The sequence below is a fragment of the Meles meles genome, chromosome 17 (assembly GCF_922984935.1).
Source record: "Meles meles chromosome 17, mMelMel3.1 paternal haplotype, whole genome shotgun sequence".
NCBI lineage: Eukaryota > Metazoa > Chordata > Mammalia > Carnivora > Mustelidae > Meles > Meles meles.
This window is the reverse complement of record NC_060082.1, coordinates 60,872,526-60,890,807: the sequence shown is the minus strand read 5'-3', so window position 1 is coordinate 60,890,807 and position 18,282 is coordinate 60,872,526. Positions and strand designations below refer to the sequence as shown.

The following is an 18,282-nucleotide window of genomic DNA, read 5'->3' as shown; positions in this document are numbered from 1 at the left end:
GGATTTTCTACTCAGCCTCGGGCCACGTCACCACTATGGAAGACATGGTGAACACTTCCGTGGACACCAGCTCCAGAAAAACATAGAAAAGGAGTCCCCGGGACGACTAGCCCCATGTCATGGTCTGCCGTGGCAGTCAGAGGGGTCTGGTCTGGGATTATGCGCTTAGAAACATGGAGAGAAAAGCAGCCAGTCTTCACTTCCTCTCTCTTGGCCACGCTGGGCGAGCTGTGCCAGTGAGGTCTGGCTGACCTTTTCTGCCCTTTCCCCTTGCCCTGCCAGCACCTGGTGCTTGTCTTGCCTTCCAGTTCACCCAGGACAACACATTTTGAGATTAGCAGCTCCTCCTTTAGATGAGCAAGAATTCTAGGAGACCGCTTACCAAGAAATGAGGGATTCTCAGCAAATTTGCGTTTCTAGAGAGGAGCCTACAGAAATCTTTCCGAGGACAGCTGTGTAAACAACTCACTGGGGGAAACGGCAGAATAGTCAGTCACCTTCCACCTGACGTTATCAGTGGACTTATCTTCAGTTTCTCTTTTCTGGACTCTAGCACAGGTCTGCGAGGGCCACAGTCGATGGCTGCTCACAGCCGGTAACCGCTGCGGCCGGGCCCATGGGTTAGGCACGCAGTCCATGTTTGTTGAATAGGTAGGATCTGGCCTGTAGTGGAGGACAGGGGGTTCGAACATGGGGAAAGGAAGTTTTTACAGAACAAAGAATCAGAGAAGGCTTTCTGGAGAAAAAGAGGAAGGGGAGCCATTTCCCAGCCACAGAGCACCGACTGGACTCCACTCAGCATGCAGAGAACGACGATCCGCTCAGTGTGCAGATCGGGACGCGGAGAGGCACATTTAGCTCGTGAGGGAGGTGTCTGGATCCCAGGATTCTAAGCCTAGTTTCCTTCCAAAAGTTAGGGTCCTGACAGGCAGAGATATGGTAAGCAAAGCCAACGGCAATGAGGGAAGAAGCGAGATGTTTGAAAGTACAGGGTCTGCTCAGGAAACGAAGATTGTCTTAGTGACTTAGAAGGAAGAAAAGCGTGTCTCTCTAGTGGGGAAGGAAGAGTGAAATGCCGACGCATGGCAAAGTCCTGAGCTGTGGCCTGGTCCAGCGAGGGAAGCTTCACGAAGTCGCTGGTGGCCTCTGAAGAAGGGAGGGGCGGTGGGTCAGCAGGAAGGAAGGAGAAAGGCAAATGCCCAGAGTAGAGAAGAATCGCTCAGGATGGCGAGGAACTCGTGGGAGAGTCTGAGTCAGGTGCACCGAGAATCATGAGGGAAGGACCAGGTTGTGGAAAGCCTCAAAGGCCAAGCTAAGTAACAGAATGTTCAACAGTAACAGAGATTCAAGTTTGCTGGGTATAGGCCGAACAGTGAAAGAAAATGAATCTGAATGGATAGTTCTCAAATTTAGGATGTCCAACAAGATACTTTAAATTTCTTTGTTCCCCAAATGTATCATGGTCATAAAGCCTTCTGAGTGTTCCATCAGTGAGAAATAAAGGCCTTCTATGTGCACATTATGATTAGAGTACTAAGTGAAGAGGAGATTTACAAAAATTTGCCAAGAAAATCTTTTCTTCTTTAGTCAAAGCACTATGAAGTCTCACAATTACCATGTATTAATTAGAACTGAAGGATTCCTTGTTTTGCTAAGCCTTGGAAAATGGTGTAGGGTTATTTGGTAAACTGATGAAGCATTGGCAATCCAGATGGTAGAATAAAATGTACAATCAATGTATAAAGTTCCAGAAACACTTTATTTAAAAATGGAGCTGTAAATGCATAACAAAATAACATAAGTAATAAAGGTAACAAAAATAAATAAGGAGGATAATGTATTCATACAAAATAAAAATAACATAGTAAAAGGCCAAATGTTTATAATTGAACAAAACCGTGTAAACACTTAAAGGATAATGTAAGTTGAGTAGATGCTAATATTTTCCTAGACAACTCCTTACCTTCTACTTCCATGGGGATATAATCAGTACCCAAACAGTAAATAAAAGAGGGAGCAATGGTGATTATTTTGTTTGACTTTTTCTTCAAATGGATTGACCCTGTTTAATGTTTCACTTATTCCTTCAAAGCATTTGTATCATTCCATTCATGTTCTTTAAAACCTTTTTTTTTCAGTCCTCCTTTATTAGACAGAATGGAGAAGTTAGCTTTACAAGGAGAATAGTTCATTTACTGTTTTTTTTAATTTAAAGAAAAATATGAGATTCATTATACAACAGACTTTTGTTTTTACATCTCTACAAAAGGGTTTTTTTTTTTTTTTTTTTTTTTGCATCTTTATTAACTGGCCCAAAAGTACAGGAGTTTTTAAGTCTTGTATAGTTTTGAAGCATACAGAGTTAGTCTGTCTTTTGAAACCAATGTAGTACAGGATTATTGCTGAAATACTAAAGACCATTCGTAAAAGTTGCAGAAGCCACTGTTTTAACCTTTATAGACGGATGGGGTCAGGGGGAAGTCCAAGTTTACTAAGTAATATTTAAAGCAATTAAGATTCACCCAAATTACAGTGTTCTGGAAACACAAAGATAGTTACTTTCTTTTAAAACTTATCCAAATGTGAACTTACTGGAAAGAGAAAAAACAAGTTTACAGAAGGTGTTTTCCACAGGCTTCCTGTTTAGTGGCACAGGCCTGAGCCTTCACGGCTGCCGCCTTGCAGGGTCCTTACAGCTGTGTAAGACGGGCAGGGTTTACTACTGGGTCCTACAGGGAAACACACAGAAGCAATTCATTGCTTGGGAGCGGAACTATCAGCTAATCTTATGACTACTGGTTCTCCAAGTCTCCTAATGAAGAAAATTTTAACTTCATGATCATTTCAAGGGAATTTTTTTTTTCAACTGTCACATATAAACTTGGTAACACAGGACCAATATACGTGTTCTCAGTTTAAAAAATATACTCCACCTCAACAGTCTAATCTTTCTAGTTATCATTTGCCCTAAAATGAGACAAAATCTTACTTCCGTTAAAAAAAATGGGAAAAAAGTGCCAAATTGAGCTTTTTTTGAAAGTGGAGTAAAACACGGAGGGGTTAAAACAAATACAGTATTATTAATCTCCTATGTACAAAAAAGACGGTTAGTCCTTACTGATATAGAGCTATGCCCACCTACGACTCCCGGCAAATCTTAGTGCAAACATAATAGTTCATCTCCGTCAACCCAAGACAATTTACGTAGCAACAAAGTTATAGAAATCACATATATGCTGGAAAATTTCAGAACACAAGAACGACTGTCTGGAAAGGTCAGTTGGACTGTGGAGAGTAATATGTCATTGTATCCAATGGTAATGAAGACTAATATAAATCCTATTATTAAGAAGCAAATATAAGTGTTTAACAAATCTGTACAGATGAAGAGGAAGTCCATTTCGGGGAGCAGCTTGGCACAGGAGACATGGGGGTCAGAAATGTTGGGTATTTAATTTGCTTGTAGGTCACAGCATGGCTTAAAGAAAAAAAACAAAGATCTATGAAGGGAAAGGATGCAATCAGAGAATTCAAATTGAAAATCATAAAACCACAAAAGGCAAAACTGCCACAATCTGTTTTTTCCTACATGTGCCTCTCGTGGTTTTCTAACGGCCCGAAAGGATTAATAGGATACCGCATCACAGGTAAAAAAATAAATAAATAAAATTAAGAAGACCGAGAGAACAAGATTGTAGCTGACCAAGCTGTCTTGTTTTGTGTAAGTCAACATTATGCTGCTTCCAATATTTCTAGTCATTCCACAGGTTCTTATTTTTAACAACCAAGGGAAAGTCATTCATGTACTGGAACATCTTCCTCTTCCCCCTCAGGGTTGAACCTATTGAAATGGATACTGAAATCAGCCTCGGACTCGGCATTCTCAAATTCAGCTGACACTGAGATAGCGGCAGGATGGGGAACCCTAGCTTCTGGCTGGCCAAGGGTCGGTGTCTGACCGGGGCTGCTGTGGTTGTTCACGGGACTGGACTTCTGTTTTGGTGGAGACGGCAAGATGGCACTAGGGAATCCCATGTTGTTCAGAGCCTCCAGAGTTCCATCAGGGTCAATCATAGCATTGATTGCTAAAGGAAAAAAAAAAAAAAAGATAATTGTAGATGCAGTTAAATTTGGATGTGAACACTGCTTATGACTTGGGTAATATTTCAACTAAGGATGCTTATATGAGCTTAAATGTGGCTAATCCTTTTGAATACCATATTTAGAACCCATTTTGAATAACTCGGGGGCTGACCTCTACTGCAGATGACCCGGACCTGAATGTGCGCTCTGGGGCCCTGCGCAGGCTCACGTAGGGGCCTTTTGGAGTCTGTTGGAAGACTGAGGTTTGGGAGAAAGGTCTTTTTGAAATGTGCTTTCATCATTGTGACAGGCTAGGGAAAGTGCTGGGTGGGATTTTAATAAGCCCTCCTAGTTGTGTTACCACTCAGAGAACTGGGATTCATTGCTGAGATGGGGTTCTAAGGAACCGGAAGGCTGGGGAGGCCGGGAGGGCATCACCGCACTTGGAATGCTCCCACGCACACTGTCGTTCACCCTGGTGAGTGTGTGGGGTCGTCCGACGTGTGCCGGATGTGTGCGCCCCCGAGCCATGCGGATGCCCTCAGAACCCGACGGCGGCTCCAGCAGGCCCTACAGACCTTGCTACTCTATGGCATGGGCCAGTGAAAGAGCAACTTTCCATCCGAAAGATCCGGGAGTGAGTGGACAAGGAAAAACCTTAGGCAGTGATTTTCAGCTTGGCACGGGGAGAGTGGGGAATTGGCACAAGGAAGCACCTTTATTTAACAATTACTCTCAAGAGGTCCTTTTCAAAGTATCCTGCTGTTCTGTCAGCTAACAGTCGTCGTGTTACTAGCAAGACACGTGTCCCCACAGCAGTAAAATATAACCCTTTGGGATGTGGAGATGGACCAGACGTTAAGAATCACTTAGGGAGGGCCAGCATGTTCTGCCTATGGCAATTCAAGCAACAAACACGGAGCAGAACCAGCAGCTGACTCTGGAGGCCAGCTGTGCCCCCTGCAGACTTCTCGTTCAAGACACACACGGGCATTCAGGCCTGAGGGAGATCTGGCACACGCGGAAATCATGACCCTTTGGCCAATATGCGCTCTTTTCTGTGGTTCACCCAAACAACTGTGATTTGTATCAGAATACAAGTTCATTTGGGTTACATCAAAAGTGTCAAATCAAATAAATAAAGCCAAATGTCAATAAGCACTCTGAGTTGCATACAATGTTAATGAATTATTTTACATATTTTTCATATATTAATATTTATGTCATATAAAATAGTTAACGTCATATTGCAAATTAGTCTACAATGGCTGGCCTATATGCCCAAGACTTAACTTTACCTTTTTATTTATATTGCATTTTATTTTCTTTTTTTTTTAAGATTTTATTTATTTGAGAGAGAGAGAGCGTGTGTGTGCAGGAACACAAGCGTGTGAGTGGGGGGAGGGGTAGAGGGACAGGATCTCCAGCAGACTCCATGCTGAGCTGGAGCCCCATGTGGGGCTCGACTCCCCAATCTGAGCCGAAATCAAGCATCAGACACTGAACCCACTAAGCCATCCAGGTGCCCCTATTTATACTGGGTTTCCAAGCTTCCTTTTTATGAATAATTTGTATAGGAATAACTATATTTTTAACCAATTGTTATATTTGTTATACTTAACCAAATCACATTCTAGTAGAATATTTTAAGAGATACCACTTAGAATATACTTGTCTGAAACTGTTAGTCCTTCCTACTTAATTTAGTAGTACATGTACCTTGTAGCTGCTTTTCAACTCTTTTCAGCTCCTGTAATATAGAAGAAATCTCCTGTAGGGAAAGCAATGACAAAAATCAGCTTACTGTAAGAAAAGCATGTTTATTTGATAAGCGATGAAGCTCACACTCGTCTTACTTGGAACCCTTAACATCAGCCACACGGCACTACCTCTGCAGCAACAAGACAGGAAATCATTATGACGTCCAAAAACCGAGATTCAAATTTTAAGATTCTTAATGTTTAACTACAATTATTTTTTCAGCAAGATAATAAAAGACGAAAGTTCAAGATGATCCTACTATACAGTGTATAAGTGATTCTGAAACACTTGCATTGAACAACCTTCAACAACTTTGAAAAAGTGCATAAGGATTTTCCCTGAGAAAGGAATGAACCGTGACCTCAGTTTTAGGATGACTCCCATGAAAACCTGTACAGATTCTTGAGGAGGAGACGAGCAATCTCCTAAGGAAATGATTCATGTCCACTTCTATTTGAGTTCAGCTCTTATTTCAAACTGCCTATTTACAATGTATAATCATTACAAGACAAGAAAGTAGAGTGAAGAAACATAAAGTTTCTCCTTTATACCATCTATAATTTTGAAGCAATCAACATTTTAAACCCCTGTGAGAGATAGTGGAAGGCATAAAACTTCCCAAATCTGTGTATTTCTATCTTATTAAAAATGTAAATTAACAAACACTTTAAAAGAATATCACTCCTTTAAGATAAACCTATTAAATGTTTCAGTGTTCGAGAACAATTGCCATACCATGCTTGAGGTTTTCACGATAGGGACTTCACTCTCAGCTCTTAACTTGCTTTCTATTTCATCCCAGTTCCTATCCTTGTCTTTAAATAATATTCTAGAAATAAAAAAAAAAAAGCATTTTACTTTCCATGTTTTAAAAACCCATCATATGTTTACCAATAATATAAAAGCAATGCATCTTTTTAAAGCTACCCAGGGATAAAGAGACCACTAAACATCACATCAACTACAAATAAAATACTGAACCAGTATTACCAATAAACTCATTTATGTGAGAAATATGTATTAAAAAAGCAAGTGAGGGGCGCCTGGGTGGCTCAGTGGGTTAAGCCGCTGCCTTCGGCTCAGGTCATGATCTCAGGGTCCTGGGATCGAGTCCCGCATCGGGCTCTCTGCTCAGCAGGGAGCCTGCTTCTCTCTCTGCCTGCCTCTCTGTCTACTTGTGATCTCTTTCTGTCAAATAAATAAATAAATAAAAATCTAAAAAAAAAAAAAAAAAAAAAGCAAGTGAGTGGTTATGAATACACATGTAAATCCTTTCATAGTTATCTCATTTGTTACTGAAAACCAAATATAAGATATAGGTGATATAGCCCCCATGTTTTATCAAATATTTGTAATCAATCATAAGATGACCACTTATTAAAACACAGTTTTATTCAGATGGAATATATGCACTATAAACATAAGATGAAAATAAATGAATTAGGTATGAAAAATCATGGATTGATTGAAGTCTGATCATTATTTTTAAGGCTGAAAATTGGAGTACTTACTGTGTTTGTCTTTAAAAGTCTTAATTTATGTTAGTATATTTGTATACAATAACCAATTAGGAGTTAAGACACTATCCTTTTGATAAAAACAATTGCCAATAAAGATAATTATCCTTATGTTAGAAACTAAACTCAAGTGTCTTAACTTAAAAAAAAAAAGTAACACAGAGTTTTCATTTGTTTTTTATTTATTTATTTTTTAAAGATTTTGTTTATTTATTTGACAGAGAGAGATCACAAGTAGGCAGAGAGGCAGACAGAGAGAAAGGGAAGCAGGCTCCCCACTGAGCAGAGCCTGCCACGGGGCTCGATCCCAGGATCCCAGGACCCTGGGATCATGACCTGAGCCGAAGGCAGAGGCTTTAACCCACTGAGCCTGGCACCCCTCATTTGTCTTTTAAAAGTGGTATCCTTCTCTCCCAATACTTTGGCATCTCTGAAACATGACTCAGAAGTTTTAGAGAGATGTGAATAATAGGCACCTTTCTGGTTTCTTTTAAAAATTTCTGTATTGAGCCTGGAAATCTAATTTATTTGCCTTATATAAATATCAACACTGTACAAGTAAGTAAGTTATTACTACTGGAAGCTGATCAGTATTTAAGTATTAAATAGTACATATTATTTGTATTTCTTCAAAGATCAATATGCCAGGTTCAACTTACTTTTGAAAAACATGAAATTCATCAACATCAATCAAGTCTGGAACATCTACAATTATACATTGCCATGCTTGAAAGGGCAACGATGGTTCTAGAAACTGATATAAGAATATTCTTCTCAGACTGTTAAATTTTCTAAACCCAAAAGACTAATAAACCTCCTTGCCAGCTGTCTAAGAGCTGATATCGTCATGGCCAAGACATTAAAACAGGTAAGTAAATTATGTGATTTCTAAGAGTCCCTTGCGGCATTAGGACTGGTACAGAGAAAGCGAAGACTGTTTAATGGACCACCTGAGAACTACAATGAACTCATGTGATACAGAAAGTCAGCACTTAGCCACACTGTGCTCAAAATCCAGTGAATTTTGCCAGAATATGGTTACTGGGTAAAATGCATGGGCTTCTCAAACTTTTAAAGGACACACACGTTATCACCTTTGCTGAAAATAGCTCAGAGTGGTCACCTGAGGTTCCTGATTCACACACACAAAGCACCCCAGAGCTCCAAGCCACGGAAGGGATAAAAAACTTACTTTAAGGACAATGAGTAAATACCACAGAATGGATTTAAGAAGCCAAACTTGGCATTTTGACTTTAGGAAGCGAACTCAAATACACTATCTCAATACTAAGGAAGCAGAAAACGAGATCAAGACATGACTTTAGACCAGGCCATAATGGTTAGAACTTAACTGTCTTTGTTTAAAGGTCATTATAGATCTTTCAGAAAAAACTTCACAGCTTTTGAGTGATCTTCGTATTACATTATGGAATCAAAATCATAGTCAGATTAAATGTCAGCATGGAAAACCATGGAAATGCCAAGGATAATTTCATTCAGTAACTGAACTATTAAGCAAAAAACTTGTTTTGCGAAAGCAGTTGGTTTTAGACTAAAAAGTCTCCAGGTCACATTCTAAGTCCTTCAATGTCTGTTCTGAAATAGTTTTGGGAAAAAATGACCTAAATGAATTCTCTTAAACAGATAGCCTTAAAATTCAATAATATGATGTTCAATGTGTTTTTACCATGACTAGGTACTTATCAAACACTGATGAAATGTATGATTTCATCACATAAGCAATATAAAATTTTATTTGTGTGGAATATTATAATTCATAAACCATATTCAGCCACGGTTTCATTACATCTTAAAATTTTAATTATAGGAATTAGAAATTAATTCACGGCATCAATGAATTTTTGAAGTATTTTTACATAGAGTTTACACCTTGAGCCTTCTAGTATTCCCTGAACCCTTATCTTGATCTCTTAAAAATGTACCAGTTTCTCTCTCCACTTTATTGTCTTCTAAAAAATATTAAGTTAAATTCTTTCTAGTTTAAAAAATTTTTTTTTTTTAATTTAAGAGAGAGAGAGAGATCACAAGTAGACAGAGAGGCCGGCAGAGAGAGAGGAGGAAGCAGGCTCCCCGCCGAGCAGAGAGCCCGATGTGGGGCTCGATCCCAGGACCCTGAGACCATGACCTGAGCTGAAGGCAGAGGCCCAACCACTGAGCCACCCAGGTGCCCCAAATTCTTTCTAGTTTAAAAGAATAATGCCATCTACACTGTCTTGTCCTATTTTTTACTTTTTAAATTTTTTTGACAAAAGTAATACAGAATGTGGTTAAAAACAACAAACCTTTCAGAAAAAACATACGTATTATCCAGAATACCTACTACACGCACATGTGTACATATATACACGTACAGTTCTTCCCTCCAGGTTCATTTCTTAATGGTTTATGCAAATGACCTCGTAACATATTTACTCTTGTACACCTTGGTCTTTTCAATAATGGTATCTTTACTTTTTCAAAAGCGTATCAGTGAAGTATATCAACAGCCCCTCCAAATGCAGTTGGAAATAGGAGGCTTATTTCCTCATTTATTCCCTTAACAGTTAAAAAGTTAAAAAGTGATCGCATGTTTGTCTTTTCTTAAGAAGTACCTTGTACATATAATTAGTTATTTTAATGACTACAATTATGTTGACATCTGCTGTTTTTTCAAGATAATTTACCCTTCTCAATTTTCACACATCCTTATGAGTTTTAAGTAAACTTAACTTCCTATAAAATAATAATTTAACATTCATTCATTAACCAATAGTTACATAGTTATTCTAGGTATGTTAACATTAAAGACCACTGCTCTCATGGAATTTGCATTTTAGCTCGTGTATTTCAGTACACACACCTGTATGTTCTGCTATCTCTGGGTGATTTGTCTTAATTTCATTATTTTGGCCTTTATTAACTGATTTTACTATTCACAACTTTTGTTCCAACTGAGCCCAATCACCCCTTTTTTCCTTTTTATTATTAAAATCACTAGCTACACAGGATAAAAAGTATAATAACAATGCCATTTCATTGGATCCTTTCTAAATTAAAAAATGTGTACATTTTCAGGCTCAACATTTGATTTCAAGGAAATTAAATTAGTTGCATGCTCCTTATGAATAACACATTCTGTCATTTCCGACTGGGCTTACAGATGAGCCTATTGCTTCTACTGCCAGCACACGCAGTGCCCAAGCGATCGGCACTCTAATGTCACGGTAGGTGAGGCCTGTCTCGTGAGTCCCAGCAACTACGTCACTTCCGGTCTGCTGGTGCCACCATCTTCTCTCACGGTCAATGAGCTCCCTTCGCCATGACAACCCATCCTCCTTGGAGCTGCCCATACAGCAGGCAGCCAGACAGATGGAGGCCACCCAGTGAAATCCACAGGTCTAATCACAGGTCACACATGCCTCGGGTCTGGCTCAAGCATGCAGTGCGGCTGAAGGTGATGAAGCTGTTATTTTCAATTTAATTCCACTCAAATTATATTCCAAAAGTAGGACATACGGGAAGGATTGTTAGCCAAAGGAATAAATAAGTGAAATAAACACTGATTAAAAGGACCTTCTATGGGAATGAAGTCTGCAAATTTAATCAGACTGAATGATTTCTGACTGTGTCACTCGCCCAGCACAGTTCTGAGGCCCTCGCGACTGAGCGCACACGGCTGGCAAGTACGCGGGCGTTCGGGTCTTACAGGGTTGTGCACACGGTTCTCTTTACCGACGAGGAAGACGCAACCAGCCTCAAGTTTCAGGTCTTATCAAAGAAGCCCCAAAGGTCTGTTAATTTAAAATACTTACTGTTACTCTGTGCAGGGGTAAATTGTATCTAATTATTAATAAAATTAATCTAAGTAATTGTATAGCTGTTAACTCTCCGCTATAAAGGGCTGATTATTGAGTCTTCTGGTTCCGTTTCTGCCCCCTTCATGCGGCCTAGCTTTTGGCTATGACTTACACCTAAAAAAGAGGCAGAATGGGGATGGTGGCGGCAGTGAGCTCGGCGCTGCTGCCTCACTCCGTCTCGCTTGTCCCTGCGGGCGGCGGGCGGGAGCAGCCCAGCACGCGGCGGAACAGGCGTCCGCTGGCAATCTAAGCTCACCGGTGTGAGTGCACAACAGTACCTGATCTTTCCAGCTGTTTTATCTATAGACTGTCTTATCTTCTTGGAAAACTGAAAGACGGATGACAGCAGCAGATTATCTCCCATGACCTGAAACATCCAAAGAAATTAAAATATTATCTGTTTCGTATAAGCACGGAGAACACTAGTCACAGCTCACTATATGTAGGGGCATTTAGTATTTATGCTAATTTTAATTTAAAAAATGAGGAATGTCATTAGAGTTATGTATAACTAAACTGAGAAAGAGCAATAAATATCAATAAAGGAGTTTCTTTTTAAAAATAACTTGTCCAGTTTCCATACTATTTTGGTCATATCACTTATCACATATCACTTACAAAAACAACCCATATTATCCCTATCTTCAATCACAATCATGATCCCATCTCTCATGCCTCTAATTCAAATGATCAAAAAAAGGAAAATACAAGTAATTTAGAATACTTTGTTTATCTATTCTTTCACCAAATAACATGAATATAGAGATCAAGAAGATTACAATCCTTGCTTTTGGGGGCAGAGTCTAATGGGAGAGATACTTTAGAAAGATTTCATTTACTTATTTGACAGAGAGAGACACAGTGAGAGAGGGAACACAAGCAGGAGGAGTGGGAGAGGGAGAAGCCGACTCCCCACCAAGCAGGGAGCCCAACGCAGGACTCGATCCCAGGACTCCGAGATCATGACCTGAGCGGAAGGCAGAGGATTAACGACTGAGCCACCCAGGCGCCCCTGAGAGATACTTCTTAAAAATTTGCCCAAAAGAATGAGTTTTTACAATGGAGGCTCATAGCACCCTAGTTGAAATTTATGGCAAAGCTAGGTTTGGCAAAGTTCTTCTGTAAAGGGCCAGAGAGTAAAGATTTCAGGCTCTCTGGTCTCTGTCCCAACTGCTAAACTCGTTCTTGTGAAAGCGGCTACAGATAAAACACCAACAAGTGGGCTTGACTGTGCTGAGATAAAGCTTTATCTACAAAAACTGGTAGCCAGCTGGATTTGTTCTGCAGAAGCTAGCAAAGGGACTGAACTGGGGCTAGATGTGGGTGCGCAAATCACCTCCTTGTAGTTCAGAACCGCATCTAGACTCTGCAAGACCATCCAGAAAATAAGATATGGCCCTGGAGGTCAAGAAGCTGTTCAAGACCAGTGCAGGAGTTAAAAGAATGGAGGCAACACTATTAAGTATTTTGTTAAAAAGAAGTAAGTGATGAATTCTGTGGTTCATTGCTACACAAATTCTAATGGAAGGGAGTTCACTGCAGGGTGAGTTCAGTAAGGCAGGCACCATGGAAAAGGAGAACCTGGGAATGTCAAGGGTTTGAATTTAGTGCAGGATGAAAAGTTACTCAGGGTGTGATCAGCAACATACCGGCAATGGAAGGCTAAACGAACATAACGGTATCTTGTGGGCCTTGAGGAAACAAACCAGAGCAAGAGCGGAAGACACTGATGACTCAGGCGAGGACAGAGTGTGTCTAAAACCATCCGGTGCACGGCAGGGGCGACTGTGCAGCAGGCTACAAGCTCTCCCACCGGACACCTTTCTCTACTCAGCACTACGGCGCACACACACATTCCTACATACTAACTTGCAGCTCCTGTTCCTGAAGTCCAGGATGCCAGCCTACGATCAGACTCTCCTGGGCCACCTTCTCTATTCTCCTACCTATGCCCTAAGGCTTGGCCTGTTACTGCTGCTGCGTGGTGTTCCTCAATTAGCTCTTTCCGTGGTGCTGTGGTTTGGAATAACCATTCTTTGGTGAATAAACTCCTCTATATCCCTGAATATCCCCCAAACTCATTTCAACTAATGTCCATTACCATAAACCTTTTCAATAAACCTCTCCATACCTGATCTGTCATGGCCCCATTTATTTTTAAGAGAGTTACACGATTTTTATCTGCATTGGTTCACAGGTACACAGAATTAATCCTAATTCTTGATTCATGATATAAATCACTAGCCTAATCTGGACCACTTTTTCTTTCTCTTTAGTGATGATAAATGATAAGTTAGAAACTTACGATAAATCTAACAGCCAAAACAAAAGCTAGAATGCAGCACTATGTTACAGAAGAGACGGCCAGAAATACTCATTCCTTATCCCACAGGAACAGGATACTTGCCTTTGACCTCTACTATGTGACTTGGCTTCACCCATGGGATATTAGCAGACACGACACGAACACGAAATGTGCCTGCATGGTGGGGCTTGCTCTCTTGTGCTTCTGATGGAACCATGAAAAGAACAAGCCCTGGCTAGCCCGCCTATCCACGCAATATGAGAGACCCATGGGCAGGCCTGGAGTCAACCTACGACTTCTCATTGCCCAGCTGAGTCATTCCAATTAAACCACAGGTGTGCAATAACACACGCTTACCGCTCTATGCCACTGAGATCTTGTGGGCTGTTATGCAGAAATAGCTGACTTATGTAACCTACCACTAGTCAGATGGTTTCCTCCATCCCATCTCCCTGCCACCCTCCACCCGGGTTAAACAGTATCCTGAATCCCATTCTTCATTCCCTTGCTTTCCTTTTCCTATCATTCATATCACTTCTGTTACATCTATTTCTGGTCCTAAGTATATATTTTCATTTAAAAAAATTTATGACACAGAATCACATTGTATATAATCTTTTGAGAATTACTTTTTTCATTTAATATTACATGGCTAAAATTCACCCGCATTGTGGCATACTGCTGTAGTTCATTAATTTTGATTTCTCTGTAATTACTCAATTTGTACACATGCCACTTTATACATTCTTTTCTGCGGATTAAAAACTACGTTTTTGTTATAGTCTACAGCAGTGCTTTAGAATTCTTTTGCATGACTTCTTCTGTGAAAGAAAGAAATAATGTCAAACCGTTTTTCCAAAGTGACTGCAGCAATTTAACCTCCACCGGCAACACATGAGTCAATGTGTCTGTGTTCTCTAACACTTAGTATTTTAAGACTTTTAATTTGTTCCAGTTGAACAAGAATCACATTGTAGTCCTGAATACTCAGGAAGTTGAATATCCCTGTATTTCTAAGGTTTTAGGTTAATTCTCTTCATGTCTTTTGGAGATTTTTCCACTGGGTTGTTTTTGCCTTTTTAAGTTGATTGGTAGGACTTCTTCGCGTGATCTGTATACTAATCCTTTGTTGGCTGTATGTTTCACAAAAGTCCTTTGATATACTCTAATTTATCCAATCTTTTATAAAACTCAAAGCTTTCTGTGTCTTTTAAGAAATCACCCCTGACTATAATGTGAAAGACATTTACCTGTATTTTTTACTAAAAGTTTTAAAGTTTTGCTTTTGTGCCCTTTAGGAACTTAATTCATTTGTAGTTAATTATTTGTACATGATGTGATGTCAGGATGAAATTTCATTCTACTCATAATAAGGACAAGTGCTTTCTTCCCCAGCCCCATTTATCGAACAGTTCCTCCTTTTCCTACAACAGGACATGCCTCTTCTGACATTTGTTAAAGTTTGTGGTTTACTTACTTCATCTCTGCTCCAGGTTCTCCGCCTTGTAATTGTTAAGTGATCAGGGGGCTCTGCTGGTTGAGGTCTTGGATCACCAGACCGACAGTTGTTTCCTTCTGGTGTTTTAGAATGAACTAATGGAGGGATCTTGCGGAAGTTGAGGCTTTCATCAAAAACACGATCAACCAGCTAATTGGACAAAAGCAGATCCTTATGAGAATAATTTGGAAAAGTACTGATCCTGGCATTATCATTTCATTTAATTAGACAGAAGTTACTCCATTGTCAGGTAGTAAAAGAAGCATGATGTCTTCAATAAACCAATTACTCTTTCTTTTTATAAAAAGGTACCTGTTTAATAAAATAGATGTTCCGCTACATAAGATTTCATTTTTAAAATCCAAAATACAGAATTATGCTGAATTCAATTCTTCAATGGACAAGCTTTTCCCCAAATGGAAAACAGATGATAAGCAGAAAAAGCTGAGCCATGTAAATGGACAAGTTTATTTTACTCACATTGCCTTACCAATGTAAAATAATGTTTCTTTTCCTTTTAGTTTCCTATCTTTTTTTTTCCTCCCCAAATCCAGGTGCCAAATTTCTTCACAGAGACATAAATTGCAAATTCCAATTAAGTTTACAAAAGAAAAAAAATTTAAATCCACAAAATAAGTATATTTTGGTCTTAGGTAAGCTTTGAACAACGCTATAGAAATGACATATTCTAGTAAAAATGACACACTGCCATCTACAGCACGTATTATGCAAATACAATACAAAGTAACTCAGGTTTACTGAAGAAGGAATAAACTTTAGTACAATATTCAGAAGTAAAACAAAAAGGAAAAATGAAAGTCTATTCAATGAAATGTCTGAATAATAATTACTAGGTCTGAGTGAATATATAAGCATGTTAGGTACAATTTAGTTAGAGAGCTGAGAAAATAATATCTTATCATTTTCAATGTACCAGAAGAATTGTGTATGTCTTGCCACCAAGAAGATCCTTTTGTTTTTCACCAATGAGGATGATTTTATATACATTTACAATTGATCAATGTGGTAACAAAACTCTACACAGATTCATGAAAGCTCATTTACCAAATCAGACAACACATGAAGGGAAAAAACAACAACAACACCACAAAATAACCATTAAAGAACTAGATTATACAAGGAATGTGACAAAAAGCAGAGGAAGAAAGTATTATTAACACAGTTTATCAAATTGTTAAAAAGGCTAGCCATTTTGGGCTACTTTTGAGAATGTTATTTCATAAAACTAAGGAAGCTTATTAGAGGCTGGCGTTTTTTTTGTTTTTTTTTTTTTTCTGTAAAAGGTTAGATAATAAATATTTTAGGCTTTGCGGCCAATATAGTGGTTGTCTAACTACTCATCTCTGACACTGTAGCACAAAACGGCCAGATGACAGATACTTAAATCAAAGAATGTGGCTTTGTCCTAACAAAACTTTTAATTCATTCTCTCAAATGCCTAGCTTTCGCTTGCACCAGTTCAAGAGAGCCAACGTGGCAGCGTACCATTAACTTTATATGATCCAGTAAAGGTACCTTCTGGGGCCAGTTACATAATACTGGCCCCTGGAGCTGGAGAGCAGGAGCCCTGGTTGGGGAAGGACAACAGTCTACATATGCTGCCTTCCCTTCCAGAATTTACAAGAATGCTTCAAAATTCAATATACATGTATTTTTGTCAGTGTGTATAAACACATACATTTCAATTTTCAAAGTATCTTTGAGTATATATGTGTCTTTTTCAACAGAATTACTTAAAGTAGTGCACACTGTAGCGTTTTCTCTTCATTGCTAGTACGGATGTCTACTAGCTAACTGGGTATAAAGATACTTTTGTAGGGGGCGCCTCGGTGGCTCAGTGGGTTAAAGCCTCTGCCTTCAGCTCAGGTCATGATCTCAGGGTCCTGGGATCGAGCCCCACATCGGGCTCTCTGCTCAACAGGGAGCCTGCTTCCCTTCCTCTCTCTCTGCCTGCCTCTCTGTCTATTTGTGATCTCTGTCTATCAAATAAATAAATAAGATCTTAAAAAAAAAAATAAAGATACTTTTGTAGTTGAAGTATTTTCATAGCCAAACTTTATAGGATCATTATACAATCATTTATCAAGTTTTAATTTGCTTTTCGATTATCATTTATATTCATATTTTCAAGTGAAACCATACACCAAGAAATGGCCGACAAAGTGCTTGTTTTAAACAATTTTACAACTTCATGTTAACAGTAGACCAAATGTTAGCCTTTGCTAGTTTTGTTACAAGAACAGAAAAAGAAATGTTTCAAACCAAAGTTGGAAGAAGCAGTGCTGCATGCAGACGGGGAGGGTGGATGAACTAAAATAAACGAAGTAAAAAGCTAAAAGCAAAAGAAATAAAGAAAAGAAAGAACCTTATGCATTTCTCCATGAAGATCTCCTACCTCTTCTCTAGTGTCTATGGCAGAGCCAGGGGTGGTGGCGGCAGTGCTTACTGTGGTACTGGGCGCAGTGCCCGACGAAGTCACTGAGTCTATCTCTCCTGCTACATCGTTGATTTCCCGAGCAATGAGAGCAAGGTCTTGGCTGATCCTGGTGACGATTTTAGAAAAGAAGTTTAATCCCTTTTAAATAACAGCTCCAGAAACAATCATTTGAGAGAGAATCGGTTACGTCAACTGTGTGTGTCTAATTAAAGATCTGTACCAAAAACTTAAGAATTTTTGGAAATCCTATGAACTATTTTGATACTAAGTCTTGAACTTCAACTCCAAAAGTTAATAAAACTAAGTTTCGCAAACACCGTCACTTTGAAAAACATGTTCAACACCCAGACGTAGTGATGTATCTTTTAAAATACAGCGTCAGTGCTGATGACTAGTATTAATGGAGGACAACAGTGAGCAGAACCCAAGGAGTCGCTGGCCCTGGAAAAGAGAGCAAGTACAACTTCATTTTCACTAACCTTCAAATGAAGCTTAGCATTTCTTTTGATTATAAATACGAGTAACAAACAATAGTTGTATTAGTGATACTGGGTTTTTTTCACCAATAGGAATCACATCATAGTTGCTATAGGTATCTCAAAATAATTAGACATTACTACTTCAAAATTCAACCCGCTGCAAGAATGTTCCTGAACGATATATTACTCTGTCACTTTAAAAATGTTTTGGTAACAGGGGAGCCTGGGTGGCTCAGTGGGTTAAGCCGCTGCCTTCGGCTCAAGTCATGATCTCAGGGTCCTGGGATCGAGTCCCACATCGGGCTCTCTGCTCGGCAGGGAGCC

The 18,282-nt window shown here is 39.4% G+C and overlaps 1 protein-coding gene across 10 annotated transcripts in view; it reads right to left on the bottom strand.

The window, feature by feature from the left end:
- Positions 1-2,049: 2,049 nt before the first annotated feature.
- The window catches only part of CEP170 (centrosomal protein 170), a 124,754-nt gene continuing 108,521 nt past the window's right edge, over positions 2,050-18,282 (bottom strand). For 6 of the 10 annotated variants that reach the window (XM_045982477.1, XM_045982476.1, XM_045982480.1 and 3 more), the window contains 6 exons: positions 17,408-17,585; positions 15,001-15,171; positions 11,497-11,585; positions 6,580-6,673; positions 5,803-5,854; positions 2,050-4,085 (listed from right to left, as the gene is read on the bottom strand). In XM_045982477.1, coding sequence (XP_045838433.1) covers positions 3,796-4,085; positions 5,803-5,854; positions 6,580-6,673; positions 11,497-11,585; positions 15,001-15,171; positions 17,408-17,585 — 874 coding nt within the window. In that variant the 3' untranslated portion in view covers positions 2,050-3,795. The remainder of the gene's footprint in view (positions 4,086-5,802; positions 5,855-6,579; positions 6,674-11,496; positions 11,586-15,000; positions 15,172-17,407; positions 17,586-18,282) is intronic. The other 4 variants (XM_045982478.1, XM_045982484.1, XM_045982482.1 and 1 more) reach the window with 3 other exon arrangements.